The sequence below is a fragment of the Bemisia tabaci genome, chromosome 6 (assembly GCF_918797505.1).
Source record: "Bemisia tabaci chromosome 6, PGI_BMITA_v3".
NCBI lineage: Eukaryota > Metazoa > Arthropoda > Insecta > Hemiptera > Aleyrodidae > Bemisia > Bemisia tabaci.
Window position 1 is genome coordinate 46,481,215 of NC_092798.1, and position 20,858 is coordinate 46,502,072.

Below are 20,858 nucleotides of genomic sequence, written 5' to 3' on the forward strand. Positions count from 1 at the left end.
ATAACTGTTATAACCAAAATTATAACTGGTGGAATCGATTTCTCTGTGATAGGCAAGTAAATCACATCTTTGTTTAATTCTATAAATCACAAAAACTTGTTCCCTAAAATTACAGATGGAACAAGAAGAAGAATTTTTCTGATCTCTTAATTATACACTTCTTTTTTTATTTTTATAGTTAAAGATATTTTGTTTAAATTAATGATTATTATACCCATTTGAAATTTGGAAAAAAACCCATTGAAATCTTTGCCATTTAAAGAAATGGCAACAATTTCACTTAGCGGCTTAGCCTCCAAGCTCTTCAAGTGTAATTGCCTCTCCGAAGAGGAATGGAGATGTTGCATGTGTGAGGGATTTGCGATTTGACTGTTGATTCTTATGTAAAAGTTCGCGAGAAACACGATGGTGCTACTGGTTTTCTCTGAAATCAACTCCCAAGCTCAAAAAAAGCTCTCAAGTTGAGGCCAAAATGGAGGGTATATCCCTGCCTACCCTGAGAGTCCACCTCTACATCAAGACAAACTCTCCATGCAAAGATAGGGAGCAAATACATTAGCAGGGTTGCCGTGTTTTCAGTCTTGGAGTCCTCAAATAAAGTGGCAGCCCTGCTAATGTATTTGCTCGCTATCTTTGCATAGAGAGTTTGTATTGATGTAGGAAAGGACTCTCAGGATAGCGTGGGATATCCCCTCCATTTTGGCCTCAACTTGAGAGCTTTTTTTGAGCTTGGGAGTTGATTTCAGAGAAAACCAGTGGCACCATCGTGTTTCTCGCGAACTTTTTCATAAGAATCAACAATCATATCGCAAATCCCTCACACATGCAACATCTCCATTCCCCCACGAGCTTAGTTAGAGAGAAAAAAAGTTTCCATGAAAAAACTTTCAAAATAGAAAATTCTCCAAATTTGGAATTTGGTACAATCGGTCAACCTAATATTTGAAAATTCACGCCCTACAGGAAAAAAAGACTCTTCTGAAAAGGCCTCTGCCCGAAGCACCATTTTAAGATTCAAGCGCATGCACTCCGGTTACTAGGAACCATTAGTGGAAAATGTCCGCCGGATTTTCACACGAAGAAATTTAAGTAGAGGCACAGGGTGATTATTTTTACCATGGGCCACCTCCTCTCCGCCTTCGTGGAGTGGAATTCTGGAATCTCAGAGCAACCTGATCTTTCAGTTTAGGCGACTTTAATGCAGAATTTACGGCGCAAAGGATGGGACTGTTGAATTGTTCAATAAAAAAAGAGGATCATTGTTTATGGTTGAAAAATCGTCTAAAAATCACAATGAGCTAGCTCAGAATCGATCAACCTTGCCAGACAAAGTGTGTGAGGAATTTTTCGTAGTTTTTAACACTCTGCCTCAATCATTATCTCGCAGGGTAAAACTAATTTTTTACATTCAAGTCGCTCTGGTTTTATGATTTTAGCCAAAATCAAAAAGACTGGGTAACCTTCTGAAATAAAATTTTCCAATTAATCAGAGTAATTGTAGTTTTAACGTTGAACGGTTAGTTGGAGGTTTCTGTCTCTAAAACTTTCGGCGTGAAGAAAGGTTATTAAAAGTCCAAAAACCACCGTGGGAAGTAAGGGGGGAAAAGCAACGGAACTGTATTTTTATATTTTGAGAATCTGCGTCTGATTGGTGTAACACTTTTCTTTGGAGGAATTTCCATTCCGTTAGTTAACGAACTCCATAATTTCTAGCATACATTCAATGTGACTCATTTTTTCGATCACTCTGTATACTCTCTTCATCTCTTTTACACTTACACACACACCCTTTCCCTCACACACACACACACACACACATACCCACCCTCACACGAGGCACCAAATTGTTTTAATTGCATCCAGTCGCCGACGGAAATTAAGTTAGCTCTCCCGTTCCACGTCAGATCTTCTGCGTATATATAGCAAAGCTGCTATGAGCAAAAAATCAGTTGCAGATATTTTTGCGTCCCACAGCTGGACGCACCTTTCTATCGCGAGTTTTCCCATTATCTCCCTCCGATGAAAAAGTGGGGTGCAGCGGTTTTCCTCTTGGGTTTCATGGGATTCCTTTTGCTCGTTGGAGGTAACAGTCAACTTCAATGATTCTTGAATTATTATAGAGAATTCGGCCTTTGAGGCCAAATGCCTCTCCTCCGCCTAAAGGTAGGCGGGGGCCCCTCTTTCTAAAAAAATTCCGAGAGTTAGACTCACTAGCATTCAATTCAGTAGTTTCTACGACAAAAAGTTGGTATAATTAACATTGAAAATAGGGTTCCTGTTTGAATAGTTCTGGGGTCAATTCTCTTCTGAGCGATGAGAGAGATAAGTACAGGGGGAAGAAAAGGTTAACAATTATAATCAGAGCAGGTCTAACATCTTCTCGACTATATTAAGGCCACTCGGGCACAGTTGAAACAACATATATTATTATTATTAAAAGAAACATGTATTTGTTATGTAGGGTAAATAAGGGAGATCTCTAGATAATTATTTGGGCTTTTTTTGTTTGGTTGTGACCAAGAAAAAGAGGATGAGAAGGGGAGAAATAGAGGGGAAGAAAAATGGAGAGGATTAAAAATCATGGATGATTGAATTGTGCCTTTCTAATTTCTAAAAGGAAACTTGGTTTATTATTATAATGCGTGGAATTTAATATATCAATTTACTCTAATTAATATTGACTTTTTTAACTTACTGAAGATTCTTTGTTTTTATTATTTTCTCTCTTATTTTATTTTTAGGTCTCCAAGTCGAGATATTGTTATAATCGTGAAATTTAACGCGCTGAGTACAAAAATGACCTCCGCTTTTTCCCATCTCCTCCCAGTTTACCGAAGTAGCCATTTTCAATTTGAGAAATGGGCATGTATTAGCACTTTTGCGATAAAATCTCAGTTCAAAATGAGCAAAAATGTTACTAACACTTCTAAACGGGTCATTTTCTATGCATTATTAGCTGTTAAAATTGAATATGACTACCGTTTTTCATAGACAGGGCAAGAAAGGGGCTGAGGTGGGGAATCTACTTGGCTTTTAAGAAATTTGAGGGATTTTACTGAGTAACCATGTAAATTTTCTCTAGTTTGTGTTTAATTCGATCAATTTTTCGGCGAAGACATCTCAAAATTGCTTTAGAGACGACTCAATTTCCCTAAATTTTCCAGACTCCTCCCCTTTTGGAGCTGAATAAATGCCCCAGACACTACTTTAAGAGTCCCACATATCCCTCTTAGTGCCTCTTTTAGTGCCTCCAAACCCTCTCCCCGATGAGGTCCCCCTCTGGGCCCTCTCAAAAAAGTTCCTACTTACTCAATACCATGCTGTTTTTCCAATAACCCTTCAATTTTTTAAACTACACAACGCATGCGAAAACAATGAAAATTAATTTTTTAAAAAAAGCTTGAGTAGATCCGCTTTCAGCGGTCAAAATGCAACCACTTTACTAAATGGTTGCGTGACAGCAACTATGATCGGATCGCAACTCATTTTTTTTTCATTAATTTAAATTTTTTTCCGGCTGAAAATGAGCTTGTAGCGGGTGGAATTTTCCTCTTTTTTAGTGATTCAATATTTCAGACTCGTTATACCATATTTTCGATCTTTTAATCCGTCGCGTTCAAGATTTTAGGATACAAAATTAGTGCATTTTCTCTGGGAAATCAGATCGAATTGGACTACCTTTTGCAAAAAAGAAACTACTGCCCTGCTAAAAATGGCGAGTACAAATGAGTAGAAAATCAAAGTCATATGAATAGAATTTCAACTCATAAAAATAGAATTTCAATTTATATGAATAGAATTTAACCCATAAGAGCAGAATTTCTCTATCCAGTTTCCGCCAACTCGTGACTAGAGATGACTAGAGAATGACTAGAGATTTCAACTCACATGAGTTCAGCGTTGAATTTACCGTGTCCGATATTTCAGAAACTAGTCACCGCATCAAAAAAATTTTACGAACAAAATGTTTTTTATTTTTCAAAATTACATTCCATGTCTGTGTCTCCTGGTCAGAAACAGCACTTCTGAGACATGGAAAGAAATTGAACTCATATGAGTTGAACTTTTCTACTCTTATGAGTTGAACTTTTCTACTCTTATGAGTTGAACTTTTCTACTCTTATGAGTAGAATAACCTAGTGATATGAGTAGAATTTACTCTCATATGAGTAGGATTTCTACTCATATAAGTAGGAAGTTCTACTCATGTGAGTTGGCGAATTCTGAACAGCCTACTCGTCATTTTTAGCAGGAATATATCTGCTCATTTTAGAGGCAAAATTTGCGCCGTTAGGATCCGAATGTAGATGAGTGTTTTATGAATGAGCCAGAAATGGTAGTTCCTCATTGCAAAATGTAGACGAATGCATTTTTGCTGGCAGTTCTCGGAGACGAGAGAGCGTGTAGAAACGCCGAGGACGCGAAAGAGTGCGACAATTTCTGCCGGATGACGTATGGCAAAGCCTCCCTGCACAACATCCCGTGGACTCGTGGTGGCTGCTTCAAGGAGAAATGCGATTGTGTCTTCAACGAAGAACAACTTGGCAGATACTCACTCCCCAAGTGTCCGAGGACCACAAAGACATGGCTACCACTCGAGCATCAAGTCAATCTGGCCGAAGCTAAATATCAGGTAAACACGTTAAATGGTTTCAGGACATTTTGTCAACGATTTTTTGTCCGCGCACCTTTTTTGTCCAGTAGTGTACGCCCACACGTAAAATAAGCAACACTGACTTGGTCCAAGTGTTATATTTTAGTCGGTATGTAAAATTATATTGACAATATGGAAATGAGAAATTGAGAGAGAAGGAGGTGTTGTTACGGCTGCTCATTTTCTAAATGAAATGTCATTACTTTCTCCTTTTGAATCATCTTATTAAATTGTCATTGGTCAATATTTGGTTTTATTTCTATCCTTAAAATATTGAATGTACAATATACCTTATATATGTATAGGTACTTTTTTATTTTTTTATATTTTTTCTTTACGAAATTAAGTATTACTTCATTTTGAAAACATTTATATTTTTAAAACGTGACAAACATTTGTGCGACAAGCGACATTAATCTCAATGAGCCGCAGTTGTACCGACAGAAACTGCACAAATGAATAAAAGAGAAAAAAAAACCAAGAAGCACGCAATCTTTAGTTTTAATCCATTTGTACATAGATCTTTTAGAGTCAAATACGTCAAATTTTGAGCGTTTTGTTGCGCGTACACCTCGCTGCAGCACCATAAAAGCACAAAATGTAAAATAAAAAATTAAAGTGCTTTGGAAATCATTAAATTTGACACGGAACCACCAATATTTAAAAAGCACACATTACATTATTATTTTCCTTTGATAAATTGATACATATTTTATCCCCACCAATTTAAATGAGAATAATCAATGCAGAGTGTGCAAACATTTCAAAATCATGAGTTAAAAAACGCTGACTATGCGAGTATAAATATTAAAGCCGAACAGAGCGGAGTGGCGTGCTGCCAGCGCGAGAGACTCACTGGCGCCTACAAACCTAAGTGGATACTTCACGCATTGCCAATGCTTGAAGTATCCACTTAGGTTTGTAGGCGCCAATGCGCGTTTCGCTCTGGCCGCCCGCCCGCCGTGCGGCGGAGCCTGAAGCAACTATTTCACAACAGAGGTGTTGCACAGTATTATACGAAATTGAACGTATTAAGAATGACAGGCATCCTTTAAAAATACAGATCTTTCCTCGCAAAATAAATCAAGATACTTATCGTACACAGGAAAAATCTAAGAGCCTTTAGCTGAGGCAAATATAGGTTTATCCGGTTCAGGTATAACAAGGTGGGAATTTCTTGAAAGATAATTAAGTCCTGTTACACCAAAGAGGTGTAGAGAGTTTTAGTGAATTTTGTCTCATGGAATTGACGCTCCCCCATTTTTACCAAAACTCTCAACTATATATTATTCTCCGTTGAACCAAACAGACAAAACAAAAAAAAAAAAGCAAACCCTCATTCTTCCAAGACATTATATATTTTCATCCAAAAACGTCGTGAGCAATTGTCGTTTGTATTTACGTGTGGGCCAATTAACTTCGGGTCTCAACTGGCACGTGGACCAAAACTCCTGTGCCGAAAAAACGCGTGGACGTAAATTACTGGAAAAAACAGGTGAGCGGACGAAAAATCGTTAACGAAATGTCCTACGACCCGTTAAATGGCTATTCATCGCTAAGGAAAAACGTCGTATGAACATTCGGAGGGTGCCAAATTTCTCCAGATAAAACATGTATATTTTTTAGGAATGTTATTCGTATTTCTCTTTGAAATTTCCAGATATTTTAGATCAAACTGCGAACAAAATTATCTGAAATATTTGAAGAAAAATGTTTGCAATTTTCCAAGAAAATTCGGTTTTTATCGAAGAAAATCTGGCAACGTCAACAGGCTCATACGGCGTTTTTCCTTAGCACGGCAGATGTGCTCTTCGTGTGACAGAGTGAATCGAGGCTAACGTACTGTGACAGGCTAGTTAATCTAGCATTTTTTTATTCATATAACTTTAGGTTCCTCAAATCTATAGTGATTTTTAGACCTTTTGAAATGATTCCCTGTGTTCGAAATGTTGTTTTTGAGCGTTTCTGAATTTTGGTGTTTAAATTCTTCTACTACTTGTTTTTACGGTTATCTATCATCTTTTTTAAGTAAAGAATTTATCAGTTATCAAGAATTAATCAATATCATTTATCAAGAATAATCAAAGCGGAAAACGGTATTTAGCATTTTGAAAACTTGGTTGCGAACCAGGATAAGTGAAACAAAAGTATGCGATTCCTCTAATCAAGCACCCAAAATCAACAAAATGCTCCGTTTCTTTCGTTTCGCACCAGCCTCGGCGGGAAATACAAAAGATAATCCCACTTTTGCACATTCAACTTTCATTGGTCTAATATCCCCTGAGCAGGAGGCCTTCGAACCAATGAGAGTCGGTTACCGCAAAATTGGCATTTTCTTTCAAACTTCCCGCAAGGGCTGAAATTCAACGAACAGAACGGAGCATTTTGTCGATTTCGAATGGTCTGTAGCAAAGGTCTGTAGCAAAGGAATATACCTTCGTTTCACTAGTTTTCTTCGGGTGAGAGCGGTTTGGAATGAGACGCAAGGCTTAGAATGAAAATGAAATTTTAAGAGCCGCGTTTTGGGTTTTTTTTACATCTTTATTTTTTTAAATTTTTTTATTCGTTATTGAGTTATTCTAAAAAGGATTACACACATTGTTCTTAAAGGTAAAATAAAGTAGAGTATACAAACTACCGGACGATTTGTAATTTATTAGCATGTAAAAGGTTTGATATTTTGAAGTATCTTTTTTCTTTTCCAAAACACTGAAAAAAAATCTCGGTGTATTTACTAAGAAAAGGGTAAAATTACCAAGAATTCAGGGTTTTATATTTTGATCCCAGTTTTTTCTTGGTAAAATTACCATTTATGGAATTGGTGATTTTACAGAGAAATCTCGGTAAAATTATTGAACTGTCTCGTAATTTTACTGGACCTTGGTAAAAACGCCAATATTTCTTATAGACTGTGGTAGAATTACCGAGATAAAATGGCAAAGATACCGAGAATTGATTACCGATAAAAGTGGTATTCTTACCTGAAAAAACAGTAAAAATACCGGTTTTTAGGTAAGCTTATTAGTCTGTCTTTGTAAAATTACCAAAAATTGGTAAAAAAGTGAGATGATAAAGGTACCAACGGACCTTGGTAAAAACGCCCAGAATTTTTTTTCAGTGAATGTTTATACAAAAACTTTTTTGGGAATGAGGTACTTTTTCTCACGATCAGTAACATTATACAGCTTTTCTGTACGTAACACTATCAAAGCGGCTGTTGGTTTTTCTTTTCAACACTTCTTCGCTTTAACTTCGAATTCTGTCTCCAGTACCAAATGGATAAGACGGGCGCTAGAGCACAATTCGACGTGTTCAAAAAAACGTGGGGTAAAACGTACAAGACGAAAGCTGAGGAAGAGAAACGATTCATAATATTCCAGGAGAGTTTGGAAACAATAAAAAAACTCAACGAAGAAAGAGAGAAACGCAAAGACACCGCTGTTTTCGGAGTTACCATATTCGCGGACCTTACCGGTAAGTATACCACGCCGTTCCTGTGACGATTCTTCGTAGTTCACAACATCAGGTTTCTTTCATTAAATGTGCGAAAATCAGTCGATAATTTGTTAAACAGACAGACCTCGCGTATATAGAATCGATTTTATAGTGGATTTGTGACATTTTTGTGTCCTACGCACGAGCTGTATTTTATTAGTAGAAGAAAATAATGTCCAGAAAATATAGACGATACCTCATTCTTCCACTATTGGACTGGCTAGAAGCTTCAAATCAGTTTCAAAAGTTCCAAGTTTAATGTTTTTTTTTTTTTTTTTTTTTTTTTTTTTTTTTTTTTTTTTCATGCGCACAAACCTCTCCAAAATGAAATAAAATACAAGACGGAGAGGACTCCTTGCTTCTTACGACGGCTATGCAATGTGTCACACGGAGTCTACTTTCGTAAATTACGAACATTTTCGAGACTTTACTGAGTACTTTAAAATGTCATTGGTCAAAGGTTGAAGTAAGTCGCCAAAACTAAAATCAAAAGAAACTTCGTTTCAAACCTTGGACTTGTGTTTTAAAATTTTGACTTTTCTAGGATTTTTTAAAAAATAGAACGCTCCTCGAGTACAGTCAGTTCTGTACCTTAAACATGTTAAAAAAATAAAATATGATTGATTACAAGAAGAAGAAAAAAAAACTTAACAAACCGACACGGAAAACTTCTGAAATTCGATGAAAACGTAGACTCGCACAAAGCGTCGACTGAAACATTTTTGAAACTCACCTGTAACAAGAAAACCGGAGCAAAATATTAGAGGCAGAGAAAAATTAAAAAGAAAGACTCTACAACGATGAACTCATGGTATTTTTTAAATTTTAAATTCCCTGAGTATTCCGAGAATTTTCCCTGCGCTCCGGAGAGGAAAATACATAACTCAGATGAAAATCGTCCACGCATTCAAATAACTGCTCGTGTCACGCTCATCTACAAAGGCAAGAATAATGAAACGCCTTCATTTTTTTGTAAGCAACACGCACATCTACGAAGTTCGAATAGTTGTATCTAGACGATATCATCAGCATCTCATCGAGTTTGAATTGTTTGCTGGGGGTTAAGGTGATTCAGAACGTATTTTGTGTCAGAACGACATGCGATATATTGCATCGATTGGTTCCAGTTTTTCAGCTACTCATCATTTTCCTCGAATTTTGAGATCGTAATTCTGTTGTTAGGAGACTAAATAATTCACTTACCAATTATGACAAACAAATTCAACGTATGATAGGTGTGGTTCTTTTACAGGAAAAATATCGCATTCGATACTGCATTCGAAACTGCACTCGAATGCTATCGAACATCTAAATTACAGGAGGAAAAAATGATTTTCATCCTGAATTATGTATTTTTCTCCTAGGGATACCTACAAGGAAATAAAGTAAATTTGAAATTCACCGCACTTACATCTATTGCGATTTTCTGTATGCGATTATACTACAGCGAGAAAAAAACTTCGACCATATGAACCGAACGTACGGTGTTCAATGTTGGCAGTATTTTTCGGTTCTTGTAACCGTTCTCTCGGCTCTGGGACCCGTATGATACGAGGATACGGGCCGCATCCTCGGTTCATACAACCGAACTTTCAAACCAAACAGAACTAACAAAAAAGCTCGATTGCATGAACCGAGGATACGGGTTCCAGAATGGACCACTAGACAAGGTACGAATTTCAGCAATCTGATACATGTTTCTTAACCAGAACTTCACGTAGAACACGATTCACACAACGGGAATTACTGAAACCAACTCCTTACGAAGATATTAACGTTTTTATTTCACATTGGCTACAAGGAATTCGAACTGCCCGCTCACAAGAAACTCAAAGCTCTTCGCGAGTCAAATCGCGCACTGCAACGGTTTCAGCAAGCTTCTCAATCGAGCAATGTTCATTTCCCACCATGTGTTGTTCAAACTATAAGAAATTTGCTATAGCTGAGCCACAGCGTCAAGATTGAGGTTGTCAGATTTTTATATCGCAGAGACTGTCATGATTATGTTTAGCGCTTGATGTGAAGCACGTAGAGCATTGAGTTTTCATGAGCGGGTGGTTTGAATTCACGCATCAAGAATCATAAATATTTTTGTAAGGAGTTGATATCGGTAATTTTTGTTGAGCGCATCGTATATTACGTGAAATTTCGGTCAAGAAACATGTATCGGAATCCTGAAATTCGTACCTTGTCTAGTGGGCCATTGAGAGACCGGTCGCAAAACCGAACAATACGGCCGACATTGAACACCGTACGTTCGGTTCATACGACCGAACTTTTTTTCTCAGTGTAGCTCTGCATATTTTTACTTTTTCCACTTTGAACAGAGAAAGAATTCAAGAGGATGTACATGGGGCCTGCTCCGGGAACCCACAAGCTTAAAAGAAGTGCGAGTCAAGTACAGCGTTTCGAGCAAGTGAAAAAGGCGTTCGGGATACCGACGCGTCCGTCGAGAAAGACGAGCGAGTCCTCGTCGAGGAGCAGGAGGAGCAGGTACCCCGAAAGGTCGCAGAATTTACAAACCCGAATGATGAAGAACCCGTTCAGGAGCGGCTCGAAGAACCCGTTCAGGAGCGGCTCGAAGAACCCGTTCAGGAGCGGCTCGAAGAACCGGTCGCAATCGAGCTCTCCGCCGAGGAAATCCAAAGGGAGATCGGGAAAGCGCTCGTCCTCGAGAGGTGCCTCATCGTTGAGCGACGACGAGCAGTCTTGCAGGGAGCAGTCCACCTCCGGAAGAAGGGGTCCCTACAGGATGGACGATGACGAGGGGAACGGGAGGAGGCGGCGCCGACGCCGGCCCCAGTCGCCCCCGCCGCCCCCGGCAATTATCGGCTTCGACCCCCGCGGCACACCCGAAGTCGACTGGCGAGTCCCTGCCAGCCTTTACCCCCCGGTTGGAAATCAGGTCAGTGGACAGTGATCCGATGTCTAGGATTTATCCCTCGATCGAAGGATTTTCCGCAATTTCTAGGGATCTAGGGATTTTTCAGAAAATCTAGGGATTTTTTTTGATGAGGTAAAGTAACCAAAAATCCACTTTAATTCTAGCTTCGACCATCGAAAATATAATTCATCTATATTTTGTAGGCCTTTTCGGCAACACTATTTTCCCCGTAAATAAGCCGGAAATTAAAACGATTGCGTCACTCGATGTGCTTGACATTCAACTGCATTCAACAGTAAAAAAACAATAATAAGAACTCAACTAACATTCTTTCATTTTATTGGTCTGGATTAGCACTGATTTCAGAGAGTGGCAAAATTCAAACGAGCCAATCTGATTTAAATATTGCAGATCGATACATCGAATGGCGTCATGATTCTACGTTAAAAATGGCGGATTTTGCAAAATCGAGGGATTTTTTGGGGATATTTGAGCAAATCTGGGGATTTAGGGATTCTTAGCGAAATCTAGGGATTTTTTTCTTGCCCGCTAGGGATTTAAAATCGGAACACTGTCAGTGGACCTTCGTCCGTCCTGCCGCACAGTAATAGAATAAATACAGATTTTTATAGAGCAGCCCGATACAATGGTAACAGTAGGAAAACACGCGAGAAAAAACGATATTTCTCCGGATTAACAGTAAACGAGTGTAAAAAAATATCTTTTAATTCCTTAAAACGTCTGTAACCGCCCAGTACCGCCGCCCCCGGCAATTATCGGCCCCGACCCCCGCGGTAGACCCGAGGTCGACTGGCGCGTCCCTGCCAGCCTTTACCCCCCGGTTGGAAATCAGGTCAGTGGTAGGGATGACGATTTTTTCGAATTAATCGATTTGATTTTCGGTAAAAAATCGATTCGATTTTAAAATCGGAAGGAAAAAATCGACTAAAGGTAAAATGTACAACACTTGTAAACACTCGATGTAAAACACTTACAAATCCACCTTCAACGCCAAAAACAAATCTGAACCTTGAAATGCAACTCGGGTTTCGCAGAATTTAGGCCTAGTTTTGTGCCACATTAACGTAGAAAATTTCCATTCTTTCAATAATTCGATTTCTACTCGAAAAATCGATTTCGATCAAAAATCGGCAACAAAAAATCGATTCGATTCGACTTTGCCGACGTGTAAGATAAATTCAGTATGCAACTAAAATTCTCATTACAGAGGGAAAAAAGCTCATTCAGGTATGGAATTCTGCGTGGAGAAATGCTGTTTGGTGCAACACTGTCGTGCTCGGATGAGATTTTTTCAGGAATTTGTAATGAGAATTGCATTAAGTTGTGTACAAAGTTATCGCACGTTGAAGAATCACTAACTCTGTCAAAAAAAAAAAAAAACAAAAAAAAACCAGATCAAATTTTGAACAGTTTTAGCTTGAGACTTGTAAAAATTTGAAAGTTTGAAATTTACAAATTTTTACCTCATTTACTGTGAATTTTCTAGCTGTGATGGGGCTGATTTGGGCCTCCCAAATAAGGGGTATCGAGAAGCCTCCCTCCTTCACCCCCCGAAATGTGGAAAAATAATCTGAGCAATTTGCAGAAAAATTGATCAAAGTAGCATATCGAAGATGAAAATATGTCTTTTATTGTCATTCATTTTACAAAGATACACAGGTTGACTTAAGACAGACGCAATTGCATCAATTGTATGCACTTGCATAAACAGATGCAATACGTGAAAGTGATTTTACGTACAGTGTAAGGGAACAAATAAAGTTAAAGCTGTAAGACCTAAATAACCTTAAAGGGTAACCAATCAGTGTTGAGGCAATTGGTCAAACATTACTGAAGTTGTATCGTTTTACATATAAATGCCGTTATTTGAGGAATACCCTCTTCATATTATCAATATAAAAGAATATTATCGAACATTCCTTTGATTGACAGAAAATAGGGGACAGGGAATGTGGATGTTGTTGGTCCTTTGCGTGCATTGGTGCCATGGAAATCATGTGGGCCCACCAAGAAAACGAAGTCGTCCGGTTCTCAGTACAAGGTAATGATTATTCATAGTTTGATAGAAGGCTGAGGCAAGCGTACCGCATCAAACTTATTTTCGTGCCAGACAATTACCCTACCCTATGAAACTGTTTAATTTGTGCACAAGAAAACTTATAAAATTACAGCGTCTGAAGTTGATCGTAGCCTTTGCCACCTGTGCGTCAAAATTTTGGGTTTACGACGAAAAATCGAAAAACCGAAGCCTTTGATCTGCTGCCCATTCATTTGACTCAATGCTTAACTCTTTGATTTTTTTAAAAAAAAAATGCAAAAATCGAGAATTCAACAGATACCGTGCTTATTCATAGTAAGGAAAAAATGACAGACTTAACCGGCGGCCTGATTGTTGAAATTCTGTTTTTGTCGGGTCGACATAGATGACTTAAATTAAAAGGCGGAGCGTGATTGGTCGGCTATGCCTTATCGCTGCTTTGTCTTGCCTATGTCGGATTGAACTCACGACAAGCTAAACGGCACCTTCTAAGTTTCCGACAGTATGTCGTCCGTTCCACCTGACAAAGGCACGATAAAGCAGCGATTCAGGAACTCGCTGTACGTTAGCAATAATTTGTTCCGCGAAACCCCGCTCGTGGAACTAATTCGCCCATATCACGCTCGTGTGAAAAAGGCCTTCGTCTTAAATTAAAGGAAAAAATGAACGTATTTTTTTATTTTTTTTTTTCAAAATACTTTTGCTTAACTTTCAATATTAGCCACAGAAGAAAAAGAAAGCGGTCGCATTTCGGGAGTCCTGGATTCTGTCGATGACGTAGGTTGATACGGACGGTGTTAATCATCAATTTGGGATGGTATCGTTCATGAAAAAAATCATTCTACATTAGGTGTTTTAAATTATATTCGGAGTTGATCTAAGCAAAAAAAGACACCATGGTCCGTATTTCAAACTTTCAATCTCGGATTTTCCTGGAATATCGACGCTTTATTGCACCGACCCACGTCACAGGATGAATAATCCTCAAGATGCCATCATCTCCTCTTTTTCCTCTATGAATTTCAGCTTGGAAAAAATTTACATCTAGTTGAAATATATAAACTCCTCTTAGCTCATTTCCCCCAAAATGCGACGTGATGAGTATCTGTATGGGTTCTCATGAGGAGACATTTGAATAAGACTCTGATTGTTATTCGTATAGATTTGATCGATTGCCAATTGGATAATCAAGGGTGCAACGGCGGTTTTGTAAACATAGGCCTGGATTGGATGATGGACAGCGGCGTGTGTTTGGAAGACGTCTACCCTTTCACTGCGGACGGTGACAGTCACTGCCAATTCGAGCTTCCGCGACACGCGAGGATCAGCGGCTATGAAACCTTAAATCCATATAATTCTTGGGCCCACGATTTTATCATCGAAAGAGCCTTGAAGGATGGCCCCCTACCGGCTGGCTACCCCCAATCACCCTCTATCCTCAGGGTAAGTCATGAGCTCCAGGGAACTGATTAATGGGTTTTTTTTTTTTTTTGAGGCAGTACACTGAAAAAAAATTCTCGGCGTTTTTACCAAGGTCCGTTGGTACCTTTACCATCTCACTTTTTTTACCAATTTTTGGTAATTTTACCAAGACAGGCTGGTAAGCTTACCTAAAAACTGGTATTTTTACTGTTTTTCTCAGGTAAGAATACCACTTTTATGGGTAATCAATTCCCGGTAACTTTGCCATTTTATCTCGGTAATTTTACCACAGTTAATAAAAAATATTGGCGTTTTAACCAAGGTCCAATAGATTTACCAAGAAAGTTCAATAATTTTCCCGAGATTTCTCGGTAAAACTACCAATTCCATAAATGGTAATTTTACCAAGAAAAAACTGAGATCAAATAGAACCCTGAATTCGTGGTAGCTTTACCCTTTTCTTAGTACCTAAATACACCGAGATTTTTTTTTCAGTGTAAGTCCACATTTATTGATAATCTATCTCATGAGATCTGAATTCTGACGCTTTTTAAATTTGGCTTGCATATGGAATTCATGCATATGGTACACTATATGCACTATATGCATATGGTATACTATAGAGGCAGTAAGCCTAATGATTCTCTTTAATGTAGTAAAGCATATTCTCCGATGACGATTCATTTAATTGGACCGCGTTAAACAGAGAGGAACCAAGCCACATCAGCTATTGCCAAATTTAACAGGTAAATTAAATTTTTTACGAGAGAACGTCTGTGCAGATTCCTTTGAAAATTTTAAGGAATTTTCTTTGTTTTATGGAGAAAATTCACTGAAATTTGCACAAAAATCCGCACAACGTCTTCATGTAAAAAATTAAAATGCCCGATTAAATTTGGCAATAGCTGATGTGGCTTGGTTCCTTTCTGTTTTACGCGGTCCAATTTTGAATTTAAATTAAGGATTTTTCGCTTTGAACGCTCGAATGTCTCAGAAGCGGTCGACATCGCATTGGTAATGTTAATGGGCGAAAATTGTAGTACTTCTAGTGTTCGAGTCAAGCGTCGTTTTAATCAAAGCAGATACAACTATACGTGTTTCCCTGTGGTGCGTTTGGCATACCTGTGCACTGAAGGCAGTTTTTCGAGATTGGAACCGCGACCCTGCCTAGTCGAAAACGGTATTCACTGCAAGGATCACGCTCAAATTGGTTCCTTCCTGTAAATTCAGTTACAATCTTGAAAGAACTAAAGATGGAGCCAACTGTGAGTTGGTTTCTTTCCCCGGATCGATTCCGTTCGATTCATGAAAATATAAGAAGGTACCAATCATAGTGAATACAGTAGAAAAACAAGGAGGGAAAATCGGGAAACAAGGCTAAAATACATATAAAAAAAAAATAAAAATAAATAAAAATAAAAAAATAAAAAAAAAACCGATACGTTTCGACGCAAAACTGAGTCATTTTCAGTCGGAAATGTTACAATAAAAATTTAAGAAACGATAAAAAACCTGAGCCCTACAAGGTGTGAAAGTGAAGGTAGTGAAAAGAAAATTTGATTTTTTTTTCCTAGATCCCGGCCACCACGCGTACGGTTCAGGTTTTTCATCGTTTTTCAAATTTTTATTGTAACAATGGACCACTAGACAAGGCACGAATTCAAGCATTCTGATACATGGTTCTTAACCAGAATTTCACGTAGAACACGATTCGCGCATCGAAAATTACTGAAACTAACTCCTAACGAAGATATTAACGTTTTTATTTCACATTGGTTACGAGGAATTTGAACTGCCCGCTCACAAGAAACTCAAAGCTCTACATGAGTCAAATCGCCCACTACAACGGTTTCAGCAAGCTTCTCAATTGAGCAATGTTCATTTCCCATCATGTGTTGTTCAAACTATTAGCAATTTGCTATAACTGAGCCAAAGCGTCAAGATTGAGGTTGCCAGATTTTTGAATCGCAGATACTGTCATGATAACGTTTAGCGCGCGATGTGAATCACGTAGAGCATTGAGTTTTCATGAGCGGGTGGTTTGAATTCACGCATTAAGAATCATTAAATATCTTCGTAAGGAGTTAATTTCGGTAATTTTCGTTGTGTGCATCGTGTTTTACGTAAAATTTTTGTTAAGAAACATGTATCAGAATGCTGAAATTCGTACCTTATCTAGTGGTCCATTCCGACTGAAAATGACTCAGTTTTGCGTCAAAACGTCCCGGTTTTTTTTTTAAATTGTGTATCTTAGCCTTGTTTCCCGTTTTTCTCCCTTGTTTTTCTTGTTTCCTTCCTTGTTTTTTCACCATTATCTCGGGCTGCTCTATAAAGTATCCCGGTGAATACTTTCAATTAAATACTTAACGGATTGTAAATCGAAGTATCTGGTTTAAGTAAGTTCCAAATACGCGTTTTTGTCTATGAAAAGCAAACATTTGATTGTTTAAAGCGATTTTTAAAAAAAGGAGCGTGGAACTTTTCAGCTCGACCTCCGTAACGATTCAACAAACTATATGCCCGCTTGATCTGTTAACCGTGAAAGAGGGTTTGCGGGACAAAAAAGAAACAAGACACCCCCCCTCCCTCAGTGGGGAAATATTTCTAATAACTCATTTTTTGAACGCTTTTTATTTCAGTACTATGTGCGGGGAGTTTTTGCTCCGAGCATTACGTTCCATGATCAGCCAACAGGACACGCTGTTGTACTCGTCGGACATTACACACGACCACCCACAGGTATATTCTTTTTAATATTAGTAAATAAACGTATGGACAAAGTGACTTACAAGCCGAGTGTATGAATCACGGAGCCATACAAATATAGCTCGTGGATCCATACTTACGTGTTCACGACTCATAAAGTATGGTTCAGAAAGGTATAATTTAGCCAGTAAGTCACGTTCGGTATGGATATTATGTACCTTTGAACTATTTTGAATGGGTTTCATCAGAGTCATAAAATTTACTGATATACTGATAATTATAAAATCTTATATGAATACTTTAAAATTACTTTTACCGTATCATGAAATTGACAGCCGCTGAAACTTGGACATACAAGTTCAATTTATAATGAGAAAACTTGTGTATCATCATTCAAAATCTCCCCACTTCATCAAAGGGACGGATTCTATTATCAAATGGACGTATTTCGATATTATTCGTATATGGTAACGAAAATTGGTACGTATAATGGACGTGAATAAAAAGGAACTATCCATTCTGATATGAGGTCTAATATCCAGGCACGACACGACTAGTGCAACAATGGATCCACTTATGTCCGTCCAAATATAGATACACAAAATTAGATACAATCCTAATTTCACAATCTGGGTTAGAAATATGCGTTTTTTGAGATTCCCGCTTCGAAAACGATACAACAGTGAACATTCCGTAAGAGGAGTCGCACCATCCAACCCTTGCGCACTGAGGTGCTGCGCACAAAATAATAATTAACATGGCTGACGTTTCCACGTGCAAATCGTGAGGAAGCACCAGGGTTATTAGTATCGCAAGGATATGTAAATATAAACATGCCGGCTGATAAAATTCCGTTTGGTCACGTGTGTTTTGGCGGGTTGGCGTCGGCCATTTTGAATATTGCGTAACATCCTAGTGCGCAAGGGTTGGATGGAACGATTCCTCGTACGAAATGTCCACCTAAGCCGTAGCGTAGTATCGTTTTTGAAGCGGGAGGCTTGAATGAACGCACATTTCTCACGCAGATTTTGAGGTCAGGAGTGCATTACAGAAAGTTCTCATCGTGATTTTGGAGTTATTTTCTGTGAGAAATAACTCTTCTTTATAATCTAAATGAAGTTTGCAACACCCTCAAATTGTTTGCACGCCATTTAAAGAAAAACATTATAATGCAATATTTGGCTGGCTAAGTTTCATAGAACATGGTAAAATGATTGAAAAAATAATCGAGCTACAAAAGCCAAAAATAAATTAAACGAATAATATTTCGAACTACGCAGTTTGTTTGGTTTGTTTCCTGAAAGTTTTTTTATAATTTCCCATCTCTATGTAGTTTGAAATATTATTTTTTTATTTTATTTTTGGCTTGTAGCTCGATTATTTTTTCAGTCATTTTACAATGTATAAATAAAAAGTTGGTCGAAACGGAATCTTAACGAGTACAAAATAACTTAGCTTATCGTGGCAATGTTTAATTTTTTGGACTGAGAGGCGGTTGGTGTCTAATTTTTGATTCCAGATTCCTGGATCATCCGGAACAGCTGGGGTCCTGAATGGGGTATGGAGGTGTGTGGTATAAGTATTTGGTCTTACTCTAAACTATTTAATCATAAGAGTAACGCGTTATGCATTAGAGGTTCTAACCTCGAGTTAGGTTCTAACTAGGTTCTTCTAGGTTCTCTCAGTTCTAATTTAGAACTGAGATAAAGCGCTTCGGAGAGTTAGACCTTGAAGCGGTCTGCGGGTGCAACCCCTTCTTTCTCTTGATTTTTTTGCTCAAGATCGTTTCCAGTATGCAGCTGTTTACACTATATTGAAGTGGTCTTCTTCCTATAATGTTCTGTCCTATATAATATTTCCCGGACGAAGCGAAGGAACGCGACTCTGTGGTTGCAAAATTGTCTGATATAATTAAAGATTTTACAAAAATATGACTCAGTTTTACTGGATTTTTTCTGTGCATGAGCAAGGAAAAAATCAGTCTTTATGAAAATACATTTTTTAGTTGAATTTCTTTTTTTTAACAATGTTCGCCGCTGTCTGAGTGATATCCTATACTGAAAATATGTGTTGTAGCGCCTGATTACTTATTTTTTCTATGAGTACATCATCGCGAAGACACTAATGAGGGACACTGAGAAGAAAGATCGGTAGAATTTACCATTTCTTCACGCTGTATTTCACACAGCGTCAATTCAGAGTCAATTCTGGCAGAAGAAAGGTAGACGTTACTATACATATACTGGTACAGGTAACCATTCCGCTGGCAGAGTCGACTTGAAGATCGGTAGAATATACCATTCCTTCACGCTGTGTGAAATATAGCGTGAAGGAATGGTAAATTCTACCGATCTTTTTTTCTTCTTTTTTTTCTTTTCTCAGTGGACTTGGAGGACAAGGCGCATAAATACAGTTTCTGCTATTTCGAGAAATGCGTGTTTGAAGTTTCATTTACATGGATCTTTATGGTGGAAAGAAAGTCCAAACTTACTTTTTGGAGTTTAAAATTGGAATTTGAGAGCGAATTTTGTTTTGAGACCAGGTTAACTTGAAATCATTAAAATCTCAATTTTAAAAAAAAAAAAAAAAAACTGCACCTATGCGCCTTGTCCTCCAAATCCCTTAAATGTAGATTAGTAAAAGATCGAGAGAGAAATATTGGCAAGTATTCTTCGAACACGGATCAAATGGACGTATTTCTATCAAACGGAACTAAGCGCCAATTGGAGTTCATTTTGAGGAATTTAGAATCCCGGATAGCGCGTTCTGTCAAACGGACCTAAGCGCCATGGAGAAGCATTGCGAGTATAGGACGGAATAAGCCGGACGCCCGATTTCGCCGCCAATCCAAGCCCCCCTCTACCTTTCTCACCCTATGGCGCTTAGGTCCGTTTGATAGAAATACGTCCAAATGGAAGTTAGAATATACGACTGACTTCTTTTGTAATTTTAATGTCACAACGTCTATATCTTGTTTAGGAGTTGATTTTCAAACTTATCGATCTGCGATTCGTTTTCCGCGAGTGAACTTTTAAGGTGAAACATATTGCGTAGTGTTTTGCGTAGTGTTGCGTGTCATACTTAGTCAAGAGGCGCATCATACTAGCCAGTTCCAACACTTTTAAATTTTGAAAAGTTAATTCTAACGTCCTCTCAGTGTAGGACGACATGTTCTTCGTTCTAAAACGTTTGTCTTGTTTTTGCAGGGACATTTTCTGGTGAAAAAAGGAACAATGGGCATCGGTCATGACATTCATAAAATAACAGGTCCGATCATACAAATTTGGCACAGTGAGGAAGGTTCTGAATCACCCGAGACCCCTCCGTATGGTGGCGCCGGCTCGTCTAGCTATCAGCCCGGGGGATACTACCCCGACTACCCCAATATTGGCGGGTTGAGTATTCACGACAGTGATTATTATCCATATCAATCTTCAAAGCCGACTAAATGAATGTCAATTTTATTAGTTTTTACTTGTAAAATATTTTACTCAATAAAATTTTATCCATTCTTGAAAAAAAAAAAGATTCGAATCAATCCCTTTTTGTTGTCTAATTTTAGTCCTTAAGTCGATGAATTCTGATTTTTTGTTTGCAACCGATCAGTGGGTCACGTTGGTCATTGAAAACGAATTTAT

At 38.2% G+C, this 20,858-nt stretch overlaps 1 protein-coding gene across 1 annotated transcript; it reads left to right on the forward strand.

The window, feature by feature from the left end:
• Positions 1-1,923: 1,923 nt before the first annotated feature.
• Positions 1,924-20,746, forward strand: LOC109030028 (uncharacterized). Its single transcript, XM_072301706.1, has 9 exons — positions 1,924-2,083; positions 4,383-4,633; positions 7,924-8,128; positions 10,477-11,054; positions 12,987-13,095; positions 14,255-14,535; positions 17,154-17,253; positions 18,740-18,786; positions 20,427-20,746. The coding sequence occupies exons 1-9, from the start codon at positions 2,020-2,022 to the stop codon at positions 20,670-20,672; spliced, it is 1,881 nt and encodes a 626-aa protein (XP_072157807.1). The 5' UTR covers positions 1,924-2,019; the 3' UTR covers positions 20,673-20,746.
• Positions 20,747-20,858: the final 112 nt, after the last annotated feature.

Excerpts from the sequence above, each read along its gene's own strand:
- LOC109030028 (XM_072301706.1), top strand. The coding sequence starts at position 2,020 with ATGAAAAAGTGGGGTGCAGCGGTTTTCCTCTTGGGTTTCATGGGATTC. Across the intron at positions 8,129-10,476 it reads CATATTCGCGGACCTTACCG|AGAAAGAATTCAAGAGGATG; the intron begins GTAAGTATACCA and ends CACTTTGAACAG. Across the intron at positions 18,787-20,426 it reads GTCCTGAATGGGGTATGGAG|GGACATTTTCTGGTGAAAAA; the intron begins GTGTGTGGTATA and ends TTGTTTTTGCAG.